The sequence below is a fragment of the Oryx dammah genome, unplaced genomic scaffold, assembly GCF_014754425.2.
Source record: "Oryx dammah isolate SB20612 unplaced genomic scaffold, SCBI_Odam_1.1 HiC_scaffold_3, whole genome shotgun sequence".
In the NCBI taxonomy this organism is placed as follows: Eukaryota; Metazoa; Chordata; class Mammalia; order Artiodactyla; family Bovidae; genus Oryx; species Oryx dammah.
Window position 1 is genome coordinate 43,826,212 of NW_024070187.1, and position 22,876 is coordinate 43,849,087.

At 45.7% G+C, this 22,876-nt stretch overlaps 2 protein-coding genes across 3 annotated transcripts in view; one reads left to right on the forward strand and one right to left on the reverse strand.

The window, feature by feature from the left end:
- Positions 1–13,567, forward strand: part of SOD3 (superoxide dismutase 3) — an 86,627-nt gene extending 73,060 nt beyond the window's left edge. The window contains exon 5 of the transcript XR_005720673.1: positions 11,413–13,567. The gene's annotated coding sequence lies outside the window, so the exon portion shown is untranslated. The remainder of the gene's footprint in view (positions 1–11,412) is intronic.
- The window catches only part of CCDC149 (coiled-coil domain containing 149), a 115,725-nt gene continuing 102,941 nt past the window's right edge, over positions 10,093–22,876 (reverse strand). For both annotated transcript variants that reach the window (XM_040237938.1, XM_040237939.1), the window contains 2 exons: positions 20,559–20,675; positions 10,093–12,846 (listed from right to left, as the gene is read on the reverse strand). In XM_040237938.1, the coding sequence (XP_040093872.1) occupies positions 12,416–12,846; positions 20,559–20,675 (548 nt within the window). In that variant the 3' untranslated portion in view covers positions 10,093–12,415. The remainder of the gene's footprint in view (positions 12,847–20,558; positions 20,676–22,876) is intronic.

The window sequence follows — 22,876 nt, forward strand, 5'->3', positions numbered from 1 at the left end:
GGGTTGCAGTCCGTAGAGCTGCAGGGACTAACATGACTGAGCAACTGGTACTTTCACTCCCAGTGATCCTTATGCTGGAGCCACTGGCCTGGCATGAGGGGTGCACCAACTTGCTGGGCTCTGTGGCCTTTCACAACTGCCTCTGTGTGAAGCCTGAGGTCCATTTCCCAGATGGCGGAGACAGGGCCACTGAGGCAGTGTCACTGGGCAAGTTACAGGGAAATTGGTGTTGGTATCTGAAGTTGTCAGCCTTCTCCACAACCAGGACAATGCTCTTCTTGACTTTTTTTTTTTTTGGCCATGCCATATGGCCTGTGAATCTTAGTTCCATGACCAAGGATCAAACCCTGGCCCCCTGCTTTGGAAATGTAGAGTCGATCACTGGACCACTAGCGAAGTCCCTCTTCTTAACTTCTTGATTACAAAAACAGTTGGAAGCAGTGGGGTCTAAAGGTAGGTTGGTCTTGATCACGGCTTGATGGGGGAACGGTTCTGCCTCTCCTCTTGAAAATTATAATCTATACACAGACTAGATCAGTCCTGTGTATTCACTTTCATTTATTAATGAAAGTATATTAACTTTTCAGCTTCCTGGGATAGACTCTCTTCCTAGCTGTGAGTTTTCCACCCTGGTTCTTTATAGGCAGCTTCTGTTTCTCTCAGACTCTTGAGGCAGTGAGTCAAACTGAACTTTAGCCAAAAACTCATCCCCAGTGCTTATTTTTACCTCTTACTAGGACTAACTTGTTTTTTAAAAACCATTCCTTGAACCCAAGTGACAACTGGGAAGAAAGAGTATTGCCTGGTGAATTTGCTCCACCAGCTGGTTCTCCCTGATTTTGAAACTGAACAGGACTCTGCGAGGCCTTCCCAGGGACAGACCCCTTGTGTTCCCATCCCCACATCCCCCAGTCTGTAGAAGAACTCTAGCCTGCTAGGCCTTCCCCGAGTTCTAGAGAGCAAATGGAATCAGAGAAGTGAGAAAATGCAGAAATAAAGGAAAACCATCAAGCAAGACAAAGTAAATGTTCAGTTATCAAATACTTATAAATGTAAAATAGTTATGTTTTGTTATATTTAAATAAATGTTTAGTTATAAAACAGTCAAGGACCTTTAGTTCCTCCTCAAGGGCTATAGAGAATGTGAGCCATATCCTTAAGCCGTTTTGCAGACGCTAAACCCCCTACCAGGTGAAAGAGGTTCATGGCATGATGACTACAACTGTGTAGACCCCAGACCAGTTGGAACCAGAAGGTTGATGACTGAGATTCCTGAAACATCACCTTTGTCTTCATCACCAGCCAACCAGAAGGATGTCCTTGAGTGGCTCATGCACCCTGTGACCTTCTCCTTCATCTTAAAAAACCCTTCACTGAAAGCCATCAGGGAGTTCGAGTCTTTTCAGCGAGCGGTCCATTCTCGCTTGGCCCCACATTGGGTGCCCTTTCCATCGCCACAACCCGGCTTCAGTAGGCTGGCTTTACTGAGTATCAGGCAAGCAGACCCCAGTTTGGTTTGGTAACAGTCTGAAATATTATTTTAAACTGTACAGGTCGGCACTGATAAGGGATTAGTAAACCAAGTATTTAAATATCCTGATCTCAGATGCATTTGCCTATCCCCACAATTAAAAGTTGTGAAAACAGGCAGCAGTTACATAGGAACACACAATGGGCAAGAATAAAAAGCCAGCACCCCATCTTTGACACTGCTGTCCAAATTACAGGTTAATTCAGGATTGTCAATGGAAGTTTGTACTTGTTTTGCAGAAGGGGCTGGTGCCTCTCATTGTTTATTTTCTGTCTTGGTCCATTCGGGCTGCTATCACAAAATACTGCAGCCTGGCTGGCCAATAAACAATAGACATTTATTTCTCACAGTTCTGGGGGCTGGGAGTGCAAATCAGGGCACCAACATGGTGGATGAGAGCCTCTTTGGGACTCATAGCCTGCTTCTCACGTGGTGGAAGGGGTGAGGGATTTCTTTTGAGCCTTTTTAAAAGCACCAGTCTCATTCAAGAGCGTTGAAGAATTGATGCTTTTGAACTGTGGTGTTGAAGACTCTTGAGAGTCCCTTGGACTACAAGGAGCTCCAAGTAGTCAATCCTAAAGGAGATCAATCCTGAATATTCACTGGAAGGACTGATGCTGAAGCTGAAGCTCCAATACTTTGGCCACCTGATTCGAAGAATTGACTCACTGGAAAAACCCTGATGCTGAGAAAGATTGAAGGCAGGAGAAGGGAATGACAGAAGATGAGATGGCTGGATGGCATCACCTACTCAATGGACATGAATCTGAGCAAACTCTGGTAGTTGGTGAAGGACAGTGAAGCCTGGCAGCTGCAGTCCATGGGGTTGAAAAGAGTCAGACATGACTAAGTGACTGATCAACAACAGCTCGTTCAAGAAGGTTCTCCCTTTATGACTTTGGGACCCCTACCAAAGGTGTCCCCTCTTGACACCATCACATTTGGGGGTTAGGATTTCAACATGAATTTTGCGGGAAACACAAAACGTTCAGGACACAACACCTTCTGTTTTCGGTTTCTCTCTTCACTACCTTTGACTCCTCTAGACTGAAAAGATACCTTGGCAGACCCGCTTCATTTCTGTTCTGTCCATTCATGGACATGGGGTTGATGAACTGCTCTATGGGGTTCCAGAGCCAAGAAACAAAGAAAGGAAATATTAGAGGGGCAAATTACAGTTCACTGTAAGAACAAGGAATGTGTATAGCACAGTGACCAAGAGTTCAGCCTCAGGTAGGAAGGCCTGTTTGGAACCCCAGCTGGAATACATTATAAACTTTGTGACCTAAGTGAGTCATTTCACCTCTCTGGGCCTGAGTTCTCTCATCTGTAAAGTAAGATTGGATTGTTGTGCTGAAAAATTGTTACTACTGAGAGGTGTATCAGTTCAGTTCAGTCGCTCGGTCATGTCTGACTTTTTGCGACCCCATGAATCGCAGCACACCAGGCGTCCCCGTCCAACACCAACTCCTGGAGTTCACTCTGACTCACGTCCAGCCAGTCGGTGATGCCATCCAGCCGTTTCATCCTCAGTCATCCCCTTCTCCTCCTGCCCCCAATCCGTCCCAGCATCAGAGTCTTTTCCAATGAGTCAACTCTTTGCATGAGGTGGCCAAAGTAGCGGAGTTTCAGCTTCAGCATCATTCCTTCCAAAGAAATCCAGGACTGATCTCATTCAGAATGGACTGGTTGGATCTCTTTGCAGTCCAAGGGACTCTCAACAGTCTTCTCCAATACCACAGTTCAAAAGCATCAATTCTTCGGTGCTCAACCTTCTTCACAGTCCAACTCTCACATCCATACACGACTACTGGAAAAACCATAGCCTTGACTAGATGGACCTTTGTTGGCAAAGTAATGTCTCTGCTTTTGAATATGCTATCTAGGTTGATCATAACTTTCCTTCCAAGGAGTGAGTGTCTTAATTTCATGGCTGCAGTCACCATCTGCAGTGATTTTGGAGCCCCCCACAATAAAGTCTGACACTGTTTCCACTGTTTCCCCATCTATTTCCCATGAAGTGATGGGACCAAATGCCATGATCTTTGTTTTCTGAATGTTGAGCTTTAAGCCAACTTTTTCACTCTCCTCTTTCACTTTCATCAAGAGGCTTTTTAGCTTCTCTTCACTTTCTGCCATAAGGGTGGTGTCATCTGCATATCTGAGGTGATTGATATTTCTCCCCACAATCTTGATTCCAGCTTGTGCTTCTTCCAGCCCAGCATTTCTCATGATGTACTCTGCATAGAAGTTAAATAAGCAGGGTAACAATATACAGCCTTGACGTACTCCTTTTCCTATTTGGAACCAGTCTGTTGTTCCATGTCCAGTTCTAACTGTTGCTTCCTGACCTGCATACAGGTTTCTCAAGAGGCAGGTCAGGTGGTCTGGTATGCCCATCTCTTTCAGAATTTTCCACAGTTTATTGTGACCCACACAGTCAAAGGCTTTGGCATAGTCAATAAAGCAGAAATAGATGTTTTTCTGGAACTCTCTTGCTTTTTCCATGATCCAGCGGATGTTGGCAATTTGATCTCTGGTTCCTCTGCCTTTTCTAAAACCAGCTTGAACATCTGGAATTTCATGGTTCACATATTGCTGAGACCTGACTTGGAGAATTTTGAGCATTACTTTACTAGTGTGTGAGATGAGTACAATTGTGCGGTAGCTTGAGCATTCTTTGGCATTTCCTTTCTTAGGGATTGGAATGAAAACTGACCCTTTCCAGTCCTGTGGCCACTGCTGAGTTTTCCAAATTTGCTGGCATATTGTGTGCAGCACTTTCACAGCATCATCTTTCAGGATTTGAAATAGCTCAACTGGAATTCCATCACCTCCACTAGCTTTGTTCATAGTGATACTTTCTAGGGCGCACTTGACTTCACATTCCAGGATGTCTGGCTCTAGGTGAGTGATCACACCATCATGATTATCTTGGTCATGAAGATCTTTTTTGTACAGTTCTGTGTATTCTTGCCACCTCTTCTTAGAATCTTCTGCTTCTGTTATATCCATACCATTTCTGTCCTTTATTGAGCCCATCTTTGCATGAAATGTTCCCTTGGTATCTCTAATTTTCTTGAAGAGATCTCTAGTCTTTCTCATTCTGTTGTTTTCCTCTATTTCTTTGCATTGATCGCTGAGGAAGGCTTTCTTATCTCTTCTTGCTATTCTTTGGAACTCTGCATCCAGATGCTTATATCTTTCCTTTTCTCCTTTGCTTTTCACTTTTTTGACAGCCATTTTTCTTTTTTGCATTTCTTTTCCATGGGGATGGTCTTGATCCCTGTCTCCTGTACAGTGTCACGAACCTCAGTCCATAGTTCATCAGGCACTCTATCTATCAGCTCTAGGCCCTTAAATCTATTTCTCACTTCCACTGTATAATCATAAGGGATTTGATTGAGGTTATACCTGAATGGTCTAGTGGTTCTCCCTACTTTCTTCAATTTAAGTCTGAATTTGACAATAAGGAGTTCATGATCTGAGCCACAGTCAGCTCCTGGTCTTGTTTTTGTTGACTGTATGGAGCGTCTCCATCTTTGGGTGCAAAGAATATAATCAATCTGATTTCGGTGTTGACCATCTGGTGATGTCCATGTGTAGAATCTTCTCTTGTGTTGTTGGAAGAGGGTGTTTGCTATGACCAGTGCATTTTCTTGGCAACACTCTATTAGTCTTTGCCCTGCTTCATTCCGCATTCCAAGGCCAAATTTGCCTGTTATTCCACATTCAGCTTCAGCTTCTTCAGTGTTACTGTTTGGGGCATGGACTTGGATTACTGTGATACTGAATGGTTTGCCTTGGAAACGAACAGAGATCATTCTGTCATTTTTGAGATTGTATCCAAGTACTGCATTTTGGACTCTTTTGTTGACCATGATGGCTACTCCATTTCTTCTGAGGGATTCCTGCCCACAGTAGTATATATAATGGTCATCTGAGTGAAATTCACCCATTCCAGTCCATTTTAGTTCACTGATTCCTAGAATGTCGACGTTCACTCTTGCCATCTCCTGTTTGACCACTTCCAATTTGCCTTGATTCATGGACCTAAGATTCCAGGTTCCTATGCAATATTGCTCTTTACAGCATTGGACCTTGCTTCTATCACCAGTCACATCCACAACTGGGTATTGTTTTTGCTTTGGCTCCATCCTTACATTCTTTCTGGAGTTATTTCTCTGCTGATCTCCAGTAGCATACTAGGCACCTACAAACCTGGGGAGTTCCTCTTTTGGTATCCTATCATTTTGCCTTTTCATACTGTTCGTGGGGTTCTCAAGGCAAGAATACTGAAGTGGTTTGCCATTCCCTTCTCCAGTGGACCACATTCTGTCAGCCCTGTCCACCATGACCTGCCCGTCTTGGGTGGCCCTACGGGCATGGCTTAGTTTCATTGAGTTAGACAAGGCATAGCGTTAAGGCCTAAGGATGTAATGAACGATTAATTAGTAATAACAGTTTAAGGTCAGAAAAATAGTTACCTAGTAATGGATTCGGAGAAGGCAATGGCAACCCACTCCAGTACTGTTGCCTGGAAAATCCCATGGACGGAGGAGCCTGGTGGGCTGCAGTCCATGGGGTCGCTAAGAGTCGGGCATGACTGAGCAACTTCACTTTCACTTTTCACTTTCATGCATTGGAGAAGGAAATGGCAATCCACTCCAGTGTTCTTGCCTGGAGAATCCCAGGGACAGAGGAGCCTAGTGGGTTGCTGTCTATGGGCTCGCACAGAGTCGGACACGATTGAAGTGACTTAGCAGCAGCAGCAGCAGCAACGGTAATGGATTCAGAGAAGGCAATGGCAACCTACTCCAGTGTTCTTGCCTGGAGAATCCCGGGGACTGAGGAGCCTGGTGGGCTGCCGTCTATGGGGTCGCACAGAGTCAGACATGACTGAAGCGACTTAGCAGCAACAGCAGCAGTGGATTGGATGGGGGCTTCCCTGGTGGTGCTAGTGGTAAAGAACCCACCTGCCAATGCAGGAGACACCGGAGACAAGGGTTCAGTTTCTGGGTCAGGAAGATTCCCTGGAGGGCATGGCAACCCACTCCAGTATTCTTGCTTGGAGAATCCCATGGACAGAGGAGCCTGGTGGTCTACAGTTCATGGGATTGCAGAGTCAGATACTACTGAAGCAGTTTGGCACGCTCGCACAGTGGATTGAATGACCTTGAAATATAGTGAGGATTGTATCACTGGAAGGATTCAAGTAACGGAAAGGCTGCTACCTCTTTGGTTTGGAAGAAGGAGTTCCACATCCATTAAGAGGCCAGCTGGGATGAATTCTGTGATCACAGCTCTAAATGAGGGAAAGACTGGCGGCCATAAGGGCAGGCATCTGGTTCCCGGCACAGAACCGGATATGTACAACCAAACCCGCCTACAGGACCCCACTTGGCCCCTTGTGGCTATTTTTACTCCTCTACTCTTACAGATCTATTTTGTTAATCTCCTTATAGTTGCTGTTTTGACTTCCCAGCCAGCTTGCTAATCAGTTTGCCTATTTGACTCACAGGGTTTGCGTTTGTCACTGAGACTTAAACACACACTTGTTTTGATTTCTTTTTGTAAAATTAGAAGCGTTTGATGTAATGACTCTACCTAGACACAGCTGGTAAAGTGAGAATAATGCTCAAGTTTGCACAGTGTAAACACAATGTCGACAATAATTAGAAATGCTATCTTTAGATGTTTAGGATAAGCTTTTTCTCAGAATTGCAGTGCATTTTTTTCCAAGTGGGGCTTTTCAGTGCATGTATATACAGAAATACTAAAAACGTAAGAAAATAGAGCAAATCAGTGAGAGCTTTGGTCAACTTGAAAGATGGCAGGAAATAAACCAACTGATTTTAGATCTGGTGTTTTTGGCTGATTGCATAAAATCTTTACATTCTCCATATTTTTCACAACTAGCATATGATCTAATAATTTTAGGTGACAGATTGCAAGTGATAAGCTGCTACAGTTTGCTAGAAACTATGCTCAGTCCAGGCTTGGCCTTCAGCGAGGGTGGGTGGGGGGATAATGTAAGTAATAAAGATAATCAATCACCTACATTGGGAAAATTACATTTTAATTTCAGGTAACAAAAATATATAGTTATGATACAGGATGATGGTAGAATCCAATAAGACAAGGTCTACACCTGAATAGAAGTTACTTCTTTCTTTAAATCAAACTACAAAACAGCAGCTGGTGTGCTTTTTTAAGTCTATTGTTTTAAATTTAATAGGCTATCACTGGCCTTCGCTACGATCCCAAAACATATTCCTGGGCTCATATAGATTTCAGATAGTCATACTTGTCAGTATTATGCAAACTTTGCCTAAGCATCCGAAAAAAATCCTCATTTAGTAGAGAGGTGATATGAAAAGTAAGGCAGCACGTCTATATCTATCATTTTAAATTGCCATCACGCTGTATCAACTTGTTTTGTTTTTGTGAGCAACCATAATATCGAGAGACAGGGCCTTCTTATTTTCCTGCTTCTCATTTCTAATTAGATTCACTGCCGAGCTCTCTACTGCATCTCTCTGCTCTTCAAATTTTTCTCTGTTCAGAAAGACATCTGGAAGACAAGGAATATATAAAGTAGTGAGTTGAGGGGAACCCTTTGGCTTTTAGACATGCTAACTGAGCCGTGTGAAGGTACCCTCAACATTATTAAGGAGGCACATTTGTTCCAAATGGAGGCTTCTACAATGCAAGCCAAGGGCAGGGGGAAGGTGCTCAAATAGAGCCAAAGAGAAAGAGGGCACCAGCTCATGGGGCAACAGGAAATGATCCAGCCAGGAGAGCCCCCCAGGTTTTGGAGGAAACCAAGACGGGCAAAGGCATGCTGTGATTTGAAAGAGACAGAAAAAGATAACCCCAATGAGCAAGCGGCTGATCTTTGAAATTCTGTAGAGAAAAGACTGGACTTCCATTTGGACCAATTCACATGCTGAACTGAGGTGCAAACGCTCCAACAGGGATAGCACACCCCCCAGTTCACTCCAACACACGAATGGCCGACACTAGAACTCTTTTTAGAACTTCACCTCATGATGTGGTGTGTGTTTGGGACTGAGGGCAAAGAAAGAGGAACAGTAACGGGAAAATGAGTTTAGCTTCCTTAAGACTGCCAGCAGGGAGGAGGTTCCAGCAGGGGCTGAGCTGAATGCCATCAGAGGCTTCCTAGCTAGAGAGGCGTCAGGAGTAGATGTTCCAAGGGAAGAAGAAGGGGAGGGGGAGAAGAGGTGGGCAGAGGAGGCACAGAAAGAGAGGAGGATTAGGGGTGAGAAATGCCTGGTTTACAAAAGCCAACCATTTCTATGAGCCTTCATTAGAAGAATGACAAACACATGTAAAAATCCACACCCAAAGGCTCTCAGGTACAGAGCAATCTCAAGAAATGCCATGTGTCCATTTCATTAAGAGACCTGCCAGCTCAGTTTCCATTTATCCAGACTGCTCTGCATTCTGCTGGCAACTGAGCTGGAAAAAAATAATAGAAGGACAGACATACTTGAAGAGGTAAACAGAGGTGGGAACATTCTAGCTACAAAATAGGACAGATGATGCAGAAGCCAGGGGAAGGGAGAGATGAGATGACATTTTTCTTAACAAACAACAACTGCTCCTCTCTCCAACTCTACATTTGCCAGTAGTGTAATATTGTGGTTTTTAAGAGAAAAAAATACAACAAGAACAGACATGTGTGGTTCAGAGACAATTCTGTTGGCAGCCTACTCGAATCTGCTGCCAACTCTTCTACACTTCCCAAGACCTGATTTTGTTCCAGTGTTTACCCTTTTAGAGTCTCCATGTCCAGGAACAGGCTTCCTCAACAGACCTAAACCCATCACAGCAAATCCATCTTCCTTGCTAAGGACTGTTTAGACATAGGCATGTGACATGATCACATAGGTATGTGACATGGTCACATAGGCATGTGACAATTTGACCAATGAAATGTGGCAAGTCCTAGGTTGTATGAATGTGTGCTCAGTTGTGTCTGACTTAGCAACCCCATGAACTGCAGCCTGCCAGGCTCTTCTGTCCATGGAATTTTCTGGGCAAGAATTCTGGAGTAGGTTGCCATTTCCTCCTCCACGACATCTTCTCAACCCAGGGATCACACCTGTATCTCCTACATAGGGAGGCAGATTCTTTTACCACTGAGCTACCTTGGAAGCCCTGACAAGCATTGGGTTACTCACTGTTAAAACACACACACACAACTTCCTTCTGCCTTTGGACAATATGTGAGAACAAGTGATGGCTGGTGCTGTTGCAGCCATGTTGTTAGCATGAGGAAGTATCTGCCACTGAGGCAGGCAGAGCAGCAAGACAGAAAATGAGTTCCTTGCTAACTTTCTTGAGTCAACCAGCCCTGGAATGCCCTACTTCTGAGTTCTTGTTATGCAATATAATTCATTTCCCTATAGTTTAAGTTTCTTAAGAGTGTGAACTGTAGCTGAGAGGGTCCTGACTGATGCAGGGTTATTTGGTGGAGTAGAAGACAGAATGAAGCACACTTTCACAATGACTCATGAAAAGACAAAAGACAACTGTTAAGTAATTGCTGAAACTCTTTAATGTCCTTGGAACCATGTTGGATTGGAATAGCAAAGGAGGGACAGTGTCACATGGGTACAGGGCAATGTTCAGATTACAAATACGACAGGATCAACTCATTGGCTACAGTTTCATCTAATAACACAAGACCCCCAACCCCAAGCTGATTGGACATACAGAATTTAGGTTAGCATTTCCTATGACCCTCTGTCCTGAACCTCACTCTCTGGGACTCACAGCAGTTTTCCTATCCATGATGGAATGTGCTGGAGTTTATTATAAGCCCTGCTTTTCAGCAGGTGATGGAGGCCCTAAAGACATGCACCTGGCCAACTCTGTGTCAAAACCAAGGCTATTGTGGGAGAGAGATTTTTCTTTTTATTATCCCTGTATTAAACCTGGCCATGTTTTCCTGTGGTGGCTCTGGCGGCCTACGCAGTAGTGCTAAACATTTGAAGGGAGTTTAGGCCTGGTGCAGCAGGAAAACAATTGCTGTGGCTGCTGGCCTGAGCAGGAAGCTTTGCAGCTGCAGAAGTAGCCTCCCTGGAGCGGAAGGTGGGAGAATAGGTGTGGGCAGGGGGAGGGGCTGGAGCACAGAAGGATGAATGAATGGGGCCTTGGGTCCCAGAGGGCAGGGGTAGATGTGTCCAGCTCACCAGGAGCCATGGTGTGCTGACTCAGGTGTGCCCGCATCCTGCTAGTGGGGTGACCTCAGGTGAGTGGGGGGAAGGCAGCTGGAGGTCTTTCCAGGTGCATCTGGTAAAAAACAGCACCCTCTAGTCTGCACCCTGCCCTCCTTCAGATTGAGACAGTGCCAAGTGTGATGGACCCTACCCTGCTGGCCAAGTGATGCCAGGAGGTAAAATGTGGAAGGGAGGTGTTGGGGGAGGAGCCGCTGGCCACCCACGTGCATGTGGGATTCACACCTGGGATCACAGGCCTGGTCTAAATATATCTGATTTCTAGATGAATTGATGAATTTTCTACCCTTCCTACCTTGGGAACTTCTCTTTTCAGGAGTCTCCCTCAAAGGAGTGATTCCGGTTCTCAGGGACATTTTGAGCTTTGGGATCTGGTTTTAGGTATTCCTGGGAAATAAACTGCATTCGGCACAAGGAAAGATCTCATTTCATGAGCCCTCAAAACCCTACAGCACCAGATGCTGCCTCAAAAAGCTAATTTTATTCCCAAGGAAAGCCGCAGGTGGGGGTGACCACTCTCTACTTTCCTGCGTTTAAAGCTTGAATTCGGTTCCACACTCTGCCTCCCCAGGCTGTAATAAAGTGATTTTGTTTTTCCCTCTCTTTCCACTCTAGGGCTACAAGCTCTGCCTGGCCCTTAAAACCTCAGTGCCTGGTGCCACAGAACGGGTGGCTGCAGCATTCTGTTGGAGGAGCGATGGCTAGAGATTCCAGGCGGTGGAGAAACCTGAACTGGCCCCAAAGCAGCTACACTTGCCACAACCCACAGGACCATAAAACCCTAAATGCAGCCCGGGGTTGAAGGCAGAGAACCAGCATTCCCAGGGTTTGGCTCCCATATCATCTCAGAAACAAAAAATCAAAACACCATTGGAGTCCCCTTCCTCTCTGCTTGTCCACAACCCGCCATCACTCTAGGTCGATTAATCCTCTAGAATTCCAGGCTGGAAAACTCAGCTCTAGTAGTCAGCAGACAGGTCTCAACAGGCGTTGTGAATTTCAAACCAGAAGCCTAGCCTTCTGAGCCCACTTAAGCCCCTTTCCACTTGCCATTTGGTGCCAGGACAGACAGTGCTGCGGGCAGGATGCCAAGAACATCCACGCTGGGAGGTCCCACCAGGCCCTGATGTGAAGAGAGGAGCCGTGTGCCCTCTGGACCCACTATGCTCAATCACACCTTACTCTACAGCCACTGAATCACAAAGACGGGCACCTGATTGAAAACCCCACCCGTTTCAAACCCTTTCCATAATTTTGACCAACCATTTAAATGATAATAGAAAAACATCTTATCTCTAAATAAAGCAAATGCTGACAGAAAAGACCGATGCTGAAAACCAGCCGTATGGCTGACATGAGCCCGTGCCTGGCCACATTTACCGCAGTGTGGCTTCCACAGAAAGAGACCCTGAAAAGCTTGAGGGCCCGTGTTTAATAAATCAGACTCTGCTGGCATCATCAGAATATTCACAGTTTGCAACCGGATCCGTGTCCCTTCTCACTTGCAGACTTGGAGGTGTTTTAGGAGAAAGTGACTTCTTTGCTGAGCTGTTCTGATGTGCAATTCTTCACGTCTGGAGTACCTTCGACATGGCATCGTGCCCGATCTCTTTCCGCTTCATGTTTTCACAGTGCTCCCTGTGCCTCCTCCACGCTCTGCAGTGTCCTTGTCATCCTCCAGGGTGGAAACTTTGGCTTCTGGCTGGCTGGACTCAGAGGAGTCCCGGCAGGGTTTGGGGCACGGCCCGCCGGTGGTCAGGCCTGGGGGGGATGGCCCCGTCTCCTCCCTCTGGCCCTCCACGGGACTCTCTCTCCTGACCCCTTCTGGGCCTGCAGCTGCCTGCTCCCCTGTCAGTTTCACGGTCTCCCTCCCAAGCCTGTTTGCCTCTTCTTCCTCAGAAGGTAGCTGGAGTGACGAGGGATGAAAGGGCTTGCTTTGGCTCCTGTGGCTCTGACTTGCTGGGGAGCTGACAGCAAGCCTCCTGGCATCTTCCCGCACTGCCAACGCCTCGGGAGCAGCACAACTTTCATCTTGCTTCTGAGCCCCCCCTGAAACAGACAGCGGGTGGGGGGATCAGCGTCAGACCTCCAGCTGGAATTCAGCCCTCACTTCCCCTCTCCCAACCTCCAGCCCACTGTTGCCGGGCCTCCGAGGTAGAAAATGCTGCTGAAGGCAACACAGGACCCACAAAAAAGAAAGCAGCCATTCTGGTGACTCCTGCGTCATTAATTGAAGGAAAGGGGTCACATGGGCCGTGTCTGTAACCCATCCTTTCCAGGCGCCTGGTTATCACCTGCTTCGCTCACCGATGGTGACTCCTTGAGCTCATGAGATATTTAAACTGAGGACAAAGGTTTTGTGCGTTGTGTAGCTCAGGGAAGATCTGGGGCTCTTCAGTAATACAAAGTGGTTCTGGCTTCTTCGGTGTGGGAAAAAGAAGAAGTGGTTAAGAGAGATTGAATGCCCCCCGCCCTCAATCTCCATCAGTACCTCATTCTTTGATGCCAACCACTGGTACTTCCTCAATTTTAATAAAAGGTTAAATGCAAAAGCAGCTTCAAGCTCCCTACCCCTCCTAGCTAAACTGTTCTCCCTAAACCTGTATAATAAAAATTCTCCAGCTACAACTAGAGGGGGATGAAAGAGAACATGGGCCCCTGAGAGCCAGCCTCCTGCCCCCATTTTCCTATTTGCTTGCTTTGTAATCAGGACAACCTGTTCAGCCTCCATTTTTTCAGACATAAAATCAGGGGCTGCTGCTGCTGCTAAGTCGCTTCAGTCATGTCCGACTCTGTGCAATCCCAGAGACGGCAGCACTCCAAGCTCCTCTGTCCCTGGGATTCTCCAAGCAAGAACACTGGAGTGGGCTACCATTTCCTTCTCCAGTGCATGAAAGTGAAAAGTGAAAGGGAAGTCACCCAGTCGTGTCCGACTCTCTTAGCGACCCCATGGACTGCAGCCTGCTAGGCTCCTCTATCCATGGGGTTTTCCAGGCAAGAGTACTGGGAGTGGGTCGCCAGTGCTTTCTCCGAAAATCAGGGGCAGGGCTCTCTAATGTCCCTTTTGAACCTAACAAGCCACATGGGCTCTGCGTGCCTGGGAAGAAGCACTTGGGGAGTGAACTCTTAGCACCTGGACATGTGCATTCAACACCAGACACCAAGGTTCTCAGATGTCAAGACTGGTTTAGCCCTCAGGCCAGATGGGGATAAAGTGTCTGGAAGAAGCTTGCTGGGCAGATTGCAAGGGTGAGGGGGCTGGGGCATGTTTCCTGGTTCCCCAGATGGAGCCAGAGTAGAACCCACCACAATCAGACCTGTATCGGACTTGTGCAGGTGCAATTTCAAGCTGAAAGATGGAATCTGGGGGAGCTAAGGGAGAACTGTAGGAGGTTTGAAAGAAAGTTGACTTGTTGTAATCACATTTCACTTGCTGAATTAAGTAACTGTGTTTTTGAACATTTATTTACCCAATCAAATGTTTAAAAGTCTTAAGAAATTTAAACATGGCTGAACCCTGGCAAAAACGCTGAGAAACTCTAGAAGAGATGAAATACTGATGAGATCATATGGACCACAAGACTGCAATGAAACAGCTGAGATGAGGGGCGGGAACAATGACGGAAGAGGAGATGATACAGAGAGAGTGAGGGGCGTGACAACGGACAGGCTGGTCCCTGGGGAAGAGGACTGTGGTCTCCTTCCACAGACAGAACTTGACCTCTGTCCCCATACCCCAGACCTCTAGTTCTTCTGCTGTAGATTTGCGTCTCACCTTTCAAAAGAAGCCGTTTCTTTCTCTTTAGCTCTTTGGATGACCACAGAAATCCCCCAGGAACAAAAATTTAATTCTTTTATATACACTCTAAAGCCTGTGTTTTAGTTATGGACAACTCTCCTGAGAACTCACTGACCTCAGTAAGTATTGTATCTGAAAATGAGACCATCACTTGTGTTTACAATGAGATACTTGAACGTATAAATGAGTGACTAAAGCAAGTCTTGATTTTTAAAAAAGTAACTATTCAGATCTGTTCAGCCAGGATAGTGTACGTTAGTTCCTAATAGGTTCCCATACTCCTTCTGCTCAGATCCAACCTGTCGGGAGAGGAACCTTCCCTAAAACTTTGCTCCTCAAAGTGGGGTCTGTGGACCAGCAGTGGCAGCGTCACCTGGCAGCTTGTTAGACATGCAGAGTCCTACCCTAGACCTACTGCTTCAGAGCCTGCATTTTAATAAGATCACAGGTGATGTGGGTGGGTGTTGCAGTGTGAGAAACACTGGGACTGAAACACAGATCTGACCGTGCCTTTCCCCAGCTTTCAAATCTCTAAGAGCTGTCAGTGCCCAGGGAGTAAAGCCCAAGCTTATCCTGACATTCAAGGCCTTAAGTGACTCAACATTCACCTACCTGCCATACCAGCTCTCCTCATATCCCTACACTCCAGCCACACCGAACCCTTCATGGCACCCGGCTCTGCCCTCTGTGCCTTTGCTTATGTGCTTGATGCCTCTATGACCATCATTCTTGATGCATCCAGATGACCAGTTTCAAGAGTGAGCCCTACCCTCCACCTCCTCATGAAGCCTATTTGATTAAATCTACCCAGAGGTAATCTCCCCACTGTCCTAATCCCCACAAAATTGTGTCTGGACCTCCAAGGGAACTTTGCGCTTTTAACCCTTAGATTGTTACTTACATATAACTATTTTATAAAACCCACTGGAAGTTTAATATCTTACCCAATTAATCTTTTACCCTGGCTAGTGTTCTACAGTGGGGGCTCAATAAATAACTTATTAAACATTTGAATCTATGGACATTTACATCAGTACATGAATAAATGAATATATTAGTACATATATTTCAATACTGTCCAGTAATAAATGAAAGCAATCCTCAAATTAATTTATTCCAGGTTCAGGTTGCCACCCTAAAAGTTCTTAAAATGGCACTTTCAGGAAAAAAAAAAAGATTTCTAACTCACACAAGCATTTAGCTACACCTGAGATAACTCAGGGAGGCAATCACATAATTTTTGTACTAATAAGTGAAAAATGTTACAGTGGTTGTACAAGAGACAAGAGAAACACAGAGCCAAAATGAGCCAGTTTCCAGCACAGCACAAGAAATTTTACTCAAAAGGGGTAAATTATGGTCTTTTCTACATGAAAATTTTCACCAGTGTGAGATGAATAAAATCCTTCTGGAAATTACTCTTATGAAATTACTTCTACCAGGACACTTAATAGTGTATTCTGGTGCCCCTGAAAAATTAATTAACCTTATCCGTAACAACTTAACCCCTAAACCTTTTGCAGTGTTTTTACTGTGGGTCAGGTTAATCTTCTCTATCTTAATTTACATCTAAGGGAGAGTGGTCTAAATTACACTGAGGCCTTCTGGTCGCCAGTCTCCTGCCTCATGGCATTTCTTTAGATGACATTCCACTCGTGTTCAAATGTATGAATCTTTTAAAATGGCAAACCTCTGAGATTACCAGGGAGAACTTTCCAGCGTTTGGAGGGTGAGGGGAGGGGAGCTACACTGCTGTCATCATTGTCGAGCAAGACACAGCCACAATGAGGGGATGAACAAGGCTGTAATTCTCTTATTTGGTCCTAGTGCAGATTATTTTTTTTCCTGAGAAAGCCTAGAGTTTTGGAGTCTCACACCATATAGGGACTAGGCTCTGAGACAGGATTATGGGTCAATAGTGGGATCCACAAATCCTCTTCTCCCTTTTGTTTATCCCAAAGATATCCAAAATGTATACTCAAGTCATGATCAGAAGACTAAGAAAAGTTACTGAAAACACCACAATGCTTGAGCTAATAATGAGGGCCTCTGGTTATTTGCTGTGGGAACAAAATCTTCCTTAACTCTGTGCTTCTGGAATGTTGATCTTAAGCGGTGGGAGTTTTATTTTTCCTTTGAGAACAGATACACGGTGCGCCCATTTCCATAAAAGAAAGATTTCTGAATTAGCTCAGAATCGGAAAATAGTGTTACCCCCAAATAGGAATTAATCTGTGCTGCTGTAGCAAACAGAATTAGCATCATTAATACTTATTAATAACAACATACATACCAATAATGATGAGGCAATCAACTGATAAAAATGCGTTAGGACACAAATAGTGCAGAAAGAAAAAAAAACATTTTCTCTAAAAGATGAAAAACAGTAGCTCTTTGTGGAAAAGATTGCAGGTCTCCTAAAAAACATGTCCCCCTCCCCAAACACTGGCCCAAAGGGCACATTCATCTTTTTTTGTGAACTGGTCTCTGATGGGCTTTGTCCTCCTGAGTGTGAGCTGCTTTCAGTTGGAATTAATCAGAGATACAGCGGTGATGAGGCCACCCCAGACACTGACAGCAGCTACATAAATGCTTCCTTGTTGCCACGCGTGCTGGCAAAGGATGGAGCTGGAACAATGAAAGCTAATGATGGGACTCTGGAAGCTATCATTTTGAATCAGACCATCCCTTACGCCACCCTCGTGAAAATCAAGCCAGGCTCAGACTCCATGTCAGGTTAGCAGGCCTGGGAGCTCAGCAAGCCCACAGCAGACAGAAGGCTTTAGATGTCCATGGGAGCGCTGGATGCTGGCATGGGATGACCACTCGCCAAGACATGTCCCAGATGGCACAGTGGGCTATGGTGTGTTACGGGCCAGCCTTGCAAACAGCCACACGCTGCTGGCTGGAAAGTCAAAGCTAGAAAGTCCCAGCTTTGTCTTCCGGCCACAGTGGAAACCACCTGAGTCAGGGGCTCTCTCTAGGAATTCTCTCTGCTTGTGCTTGGAGGACTTCTCTGTTGAAATCCCAGATCTGTCTTGGCTTTTCCTCTTATTATTTCATGCACTAGTATGAGTGATCAGAATGGGCTTCAAAACACAGCTGTGCAAAAGCAGAAGTGACTGAGCCTTGCTGAACCCTGGTCAGATAAGCAGAACCACTCATCTGATCCAAAGACTCATGATAAATAATACACAGCTGTGGCTTTAAGTTCTAAGTTTGGGGGTGCTTTGTTACACAACAGTTAATAGTAGACAGTTGGGGAGCCACTTGACATTTTCTGAGCACAGTACAACTATGATGGAAAAACGTGCTCCAGAAGCTTTATCCTATAGTAGCAGGATGAAGATGGGAAGGGAGTAAGGAGATTCTGGAGGCAGGAAAACCAGAATGGAGGCCTTGCCCAGGAGGTCAGGAGGGCCCAAACCAAGCCAGAGGTGGTAGGAATGGAGATGCAAGAAACTCTGAAGAAACAGTAGCAACAGACCAGATATGGATGGAGAAGGAACCTGCAGAGTGGTTGATGATGACTCAGAGTTGCTGGAGAGTTAAGTGACAAGAAGGAGGGCAGCAGGAAGGGCTGTGATGTCCTATTTGAGAAGTCCAGAGTATGTTGGTGGGACAGGTTGTACTTTGGGAAAGATAGGACAGTGACTCTGTAAATGAGACCAACTGGGAAAAAATATTTCAAATATATTTTGGTAGAGGTGATGGTTGAAGGCATGATTCTCAGCAAAAGAACATGTAGAGGAAATTGTAGAAACACAGGAAAGAACCTTGATACCCATGTGCTGGGTATCGGTTCAGTTCAGTCGCTCAGTTGTGTCCGACTCTTTGCAACCCCATGAACTGTAGCATGCCAGGCCTCCCTGTCCATCACCAACTCCTGGAGTTTACCCAAACTCATGTCCACTGAGTCGATGATGCCATCCAACCATCTCATCCTCTGTCGTCCCCTTCTCCACCTGCCCTCAATCTTTCCCAGCATCAGGGTCTTTTCAAATGAGTCAGCTCTTTGCATCAGGTGGCCAAAGGATTGGAGTTTCAGCTTTAACATCAGTCCTTCCAGTGAACACCCAGGACTTATTTCCTTTAGGATGGACTGGTTGGATCTCCTTGCAGTCCAAGGGACTCTCAAGAGTCTTCTCCAACAGCACAGTTCAAAAGCATCAATTCTTCTGCACTCAGATTTCTTTATAGTCCAACTCTCATGTATATGGATATACATGACTACTGGAAAAACCATAGCCTTGATTAGATGGATCTTTGTTGACAAAGTAATGTCTCTGCTTTTTAATATGCTGTCTAGGCTGGTCATAACTTTCCTTCCAAGGAGTAAATGTCTTTTAATTTCATGGGTGCAGTCACCATCTGCAGTGATTTTGGAGCCCCCAAAAATAAAGTCAGCCACTGTTTCCATTGTTTCTCCATCTATTTGCCATGAAGCGATGGGGCCAGATATAATCTTAGTTTTCTGAATGTTGAGCTTTAAGCCAACTTTTTCACTCTCCTCTTTCACCTTCATCAAGAGGCTTTTTAGCTTCTCTTCACTTTCTGCCATAAGGGTGGTGTCATCTGCATATCTGAGGTGATTGATATTTCTCCTGGCAATGTTGATTCCAGCTTGTGCTTCTTCCAGTCCAGCATTTCTCATGATGTCCTCTGCATAGAAGTTGAATAAGCAGGGTGACAATATACAGCCTTGACGTACTCCTTTTCCTATTTGGAACCAGTCTGTTGTTCCATGTCCAGTTCTAACTGTTGCTTCCTGACCTGCATACAGGTTTCTCAAGAGGCAGGTCAGGTGGTCTGGTATGCCCATCTCTTTCAGAATTTTCCACAGTTTGTGGTGATCCACACAGTCAAAGGCTTTGGCATAGTCTCAATAAAGCAGAAATGGATGTATATTAGTTATCTAATGCTGTACAACAAATTACCTTGAAACTTAGCAGCTTATGACTTGGAAGCCTGTAGCAGTTTATCTCAGTGGTTCTTGCTAATGGTCTCTAATGTGGTTGTCATCAAAACCTTTACAAGGGCTGCTGTCATCTGAAGGTTTGCCTGGGGCTGGAGAATCTGCTTCCAAGAGGGTGCACTCATGTGGCTGATGGCTGGAGGCCTCGGGACCAGGCCACACGAAGAGCATGTAGGGATGCTCAAGAAACTTTGTGGTATGACACCCATCCTTCTCTACGGTCAGTGATCCAAGTCAGAGAGCACAAGGCAGACCACGTGCCTTTTATAACTTGACCTCAGAAGTCATGTACCATCACTTCTGTTGTAATCCATCAGTCACATAGACCAATGTGAGAGAGAACTATACAAGGGCATGAATGCCAGGAAGTGGGGATCATTTGGGACCATCTTGGAAGCTGGCAACCACATTAGGGGTGGAGGAAGAAGCTGAGCAAAACTCAGAAAGATGTGAAGGATAGTTTAGCTAGAGAAATGAGACTACCACCTGAGAAGAGATCTGGTTCTCACCTTGTTGCTTCAGCTGGCACCTTAAATGGGCCCTTGATCTCCTTTAAAACACACTGCCTCTAGAAAGTGTGCCTGGTAAGGAAGATTTTTCCTTCATTCAACTGATTCCCAGACTACTTACCACATGTCAGACAATGTGTCAAGATTTCCCTGAGGTTGGCAGGGTCTCATTTCACTGTCTTATAGGAAAGGAAACTGAAGCTGAAGTTACCAGTCCAAGTTCTCACTACCAGTGTGATGTGAGGCTGGAATATGAACCCAGGGTGCTTAAATCCTGCACCCTCACTCTTAGCCTCTTTCCACTATGCTGAGAGTGCAGGAACCAGTGTTCTTCTGCTGGAAGCTCCAAATAAGAGGAAGCATGAGGGATGACCTAAAAGTGCTGCAGATGCTGCAGAAAGGTGAAGGACTGGTGTCCACTCATCCCCTGCACCAGGCACAGGCCAGGAAAGAGTCAAGAAATCAAGGGGTTGCTTACCATCCTTGGGACTTGCTTTGTTTTCAGTGGGCTGCTCCACGAACTTGAGCAGTGGGGATCTTGACCTCTGCATGGTGGGAAGAGCCGGGTCACTGAACAGTATGGTGTCTTTGCCTCCTGTCACAGAAAAGAGGAAAATGGACATATTATGTCACCACTGGAGTGGTGGCAACACTCACCCCACCCAAGGGACTGGCTCTTTGGTGAGCAAGGCTCCTTCTTCAATCATAGACAGTGCCATGGTGGAGAAGGGCCAGCCTACCCTCTCCATAGTGAAGGCAGGGCAGAGGGGTCCAGGGCCAGCTGCCTATGAGTCCTGAAGTCTGCTCAGAACACAGATGCCTACAAATGCCACCGTTAAAGGTAGCATGCTGTATCTGTCGGAAACTGAATGGCTTCCATCTGGGTGAGACAATAGTAATACTAACAAGAGTAGCAGAGCGCTTTGAACACAGGCTCTGGAGCCATGCTGTAGTGCTTGTGTCCTGGAGCCCATCACTGGCTAGCTGGGTGACCTCGGACAAGTCACTGAGCCTCTCTGAGCCTCAGAGCCCTCATCTGTAAAGTGAGGAAGAATAACAGCAGCCACCTCAGGGGGTGGTGGTGATAAAATGAACTGATTCACGTAAAACACTTAGGCATTTCATCAGCACTCAAGAAATTCCACAGATTGAAATGACTGTTTTATGACCAGTAGAACTGCCATACACACTGGGTCTGATTTAATTAGATTTGGCCATTTAAATTGAACCATAAGTATGTCATAAGGCAGGTAGTATCAGGTTCCCCAAATGATCACAGCTAGACTCAATAAAGACACATCCCGGCCAAACCCTTTTATCAATTCATATGAGCTCCCTAAGTGGGCAGAGAAAGCCTGAGGTGAAGAGGAAGAAGAAAGCTAAACCATTACAACTCTATTTTTGAGGCCATGGCAAGGTATGGAGGTGGGGAGCAGGGAGGTGTGGCTTTGAAATGTGAGCTTGTACGCATCGACTCAAAACACGTACACAGAAGGTATGCTGCCCCAGCAGTCAGGTGAGGGAGAATTTGACCTCCAGCTCCTGCCCATGAACCCCGAAGATTCTCCTGGTGGGTACCACCATGCCAACACTGAACCCCAGGGCCACAGCCCAGCCCATGCTCCAGCCTCAGCTGTCTGACTTTGAACGAAACCTTATCTGAAGCCAAGTCACTGAATGTCTCTGGGGCTCAAATCAGAGGCTCTAAAGTTCTGTGATTCTACTCAGGTTTGGTGGAGCACAGACTGGTATTTAGGTCAAGATGTCCACCGCCTTGGAGAACGAGGTGAACTTGGCCTGTACCTCTGAGCCCTTAACTTGTTTATAACACCACCCTCCCTGTTGGCCATACATGTAATCTTCTTAACTTGATTTCCAAGACTTGATTTTGGCATACGGCAGGTGCTTCATAAACAGCTGATAACTGTGAATAAATGATTGATGCATTCTTGGGAATCCTGATGTTTACTTGGTGGGTATGGATGCCTGTAGCTGCCTCAGGCAGATGGAGCTTGTTATTAGCAGCCATCACTCTCAGCTTTCTGCTTCATGAGGGTCATCCCAGAAGAAGAGGAATCTGACAGGAGCTGGCCCTGAAGTTCTCCAGAAGTACAGATATTGTCTCAAGTTGGAAGAAATCCAGAAGCTTTAGGACCACAATCTGGGGAGGTTTCCCAAGGAGAACCACTGAATTGAAGCTTTGGATATTTTAAGAGGCTCTCAGGATGAAGCTATGACAAACCTAGAGAGTGTATTAAAAAGCACAGACATCATTTTGCCAATAAAGGTCCGCCAAGTCAAAGCTATGGTTTTTCCAGTAGTCATGTATGGATGTGAGAGTTGGACTATAAAGGAAGCTGAGTGCCAAAGAGTTGATGCTTTTGAACTGTGGTGTTGGAGAAGACAATTGAGAGTTCCTTGGACTGCAAGGAGATACAACCACTCCATTCTAAAGGAAATCAATCCTGAATATTCATTGAAAGGATCGATGCTGAAGCTGAAACTCCAACACTTTGGCCACCTGTTACGAAGAACTGACTCATTGGAAAAGATCCCAATGCTGTGAAAGATTGAAGGCAGGAGGAGAAGGGGACAACAGAGGATAAGATGGTTGGATGGCATCACCGACTCGATGTACATGAGTTTAAGTAAGCTCCACGAGTTGCTGACAGACAGGGAAGCCTGGCGTGCTGCAATCCATAGGGTTGCAAAGAGTTAGACACAACTGAGCAACTGAACAACAACAGGACGAAGTCAACCCAGTCAGGTCTCCCCTTGTGTTGCAAAGATACAATC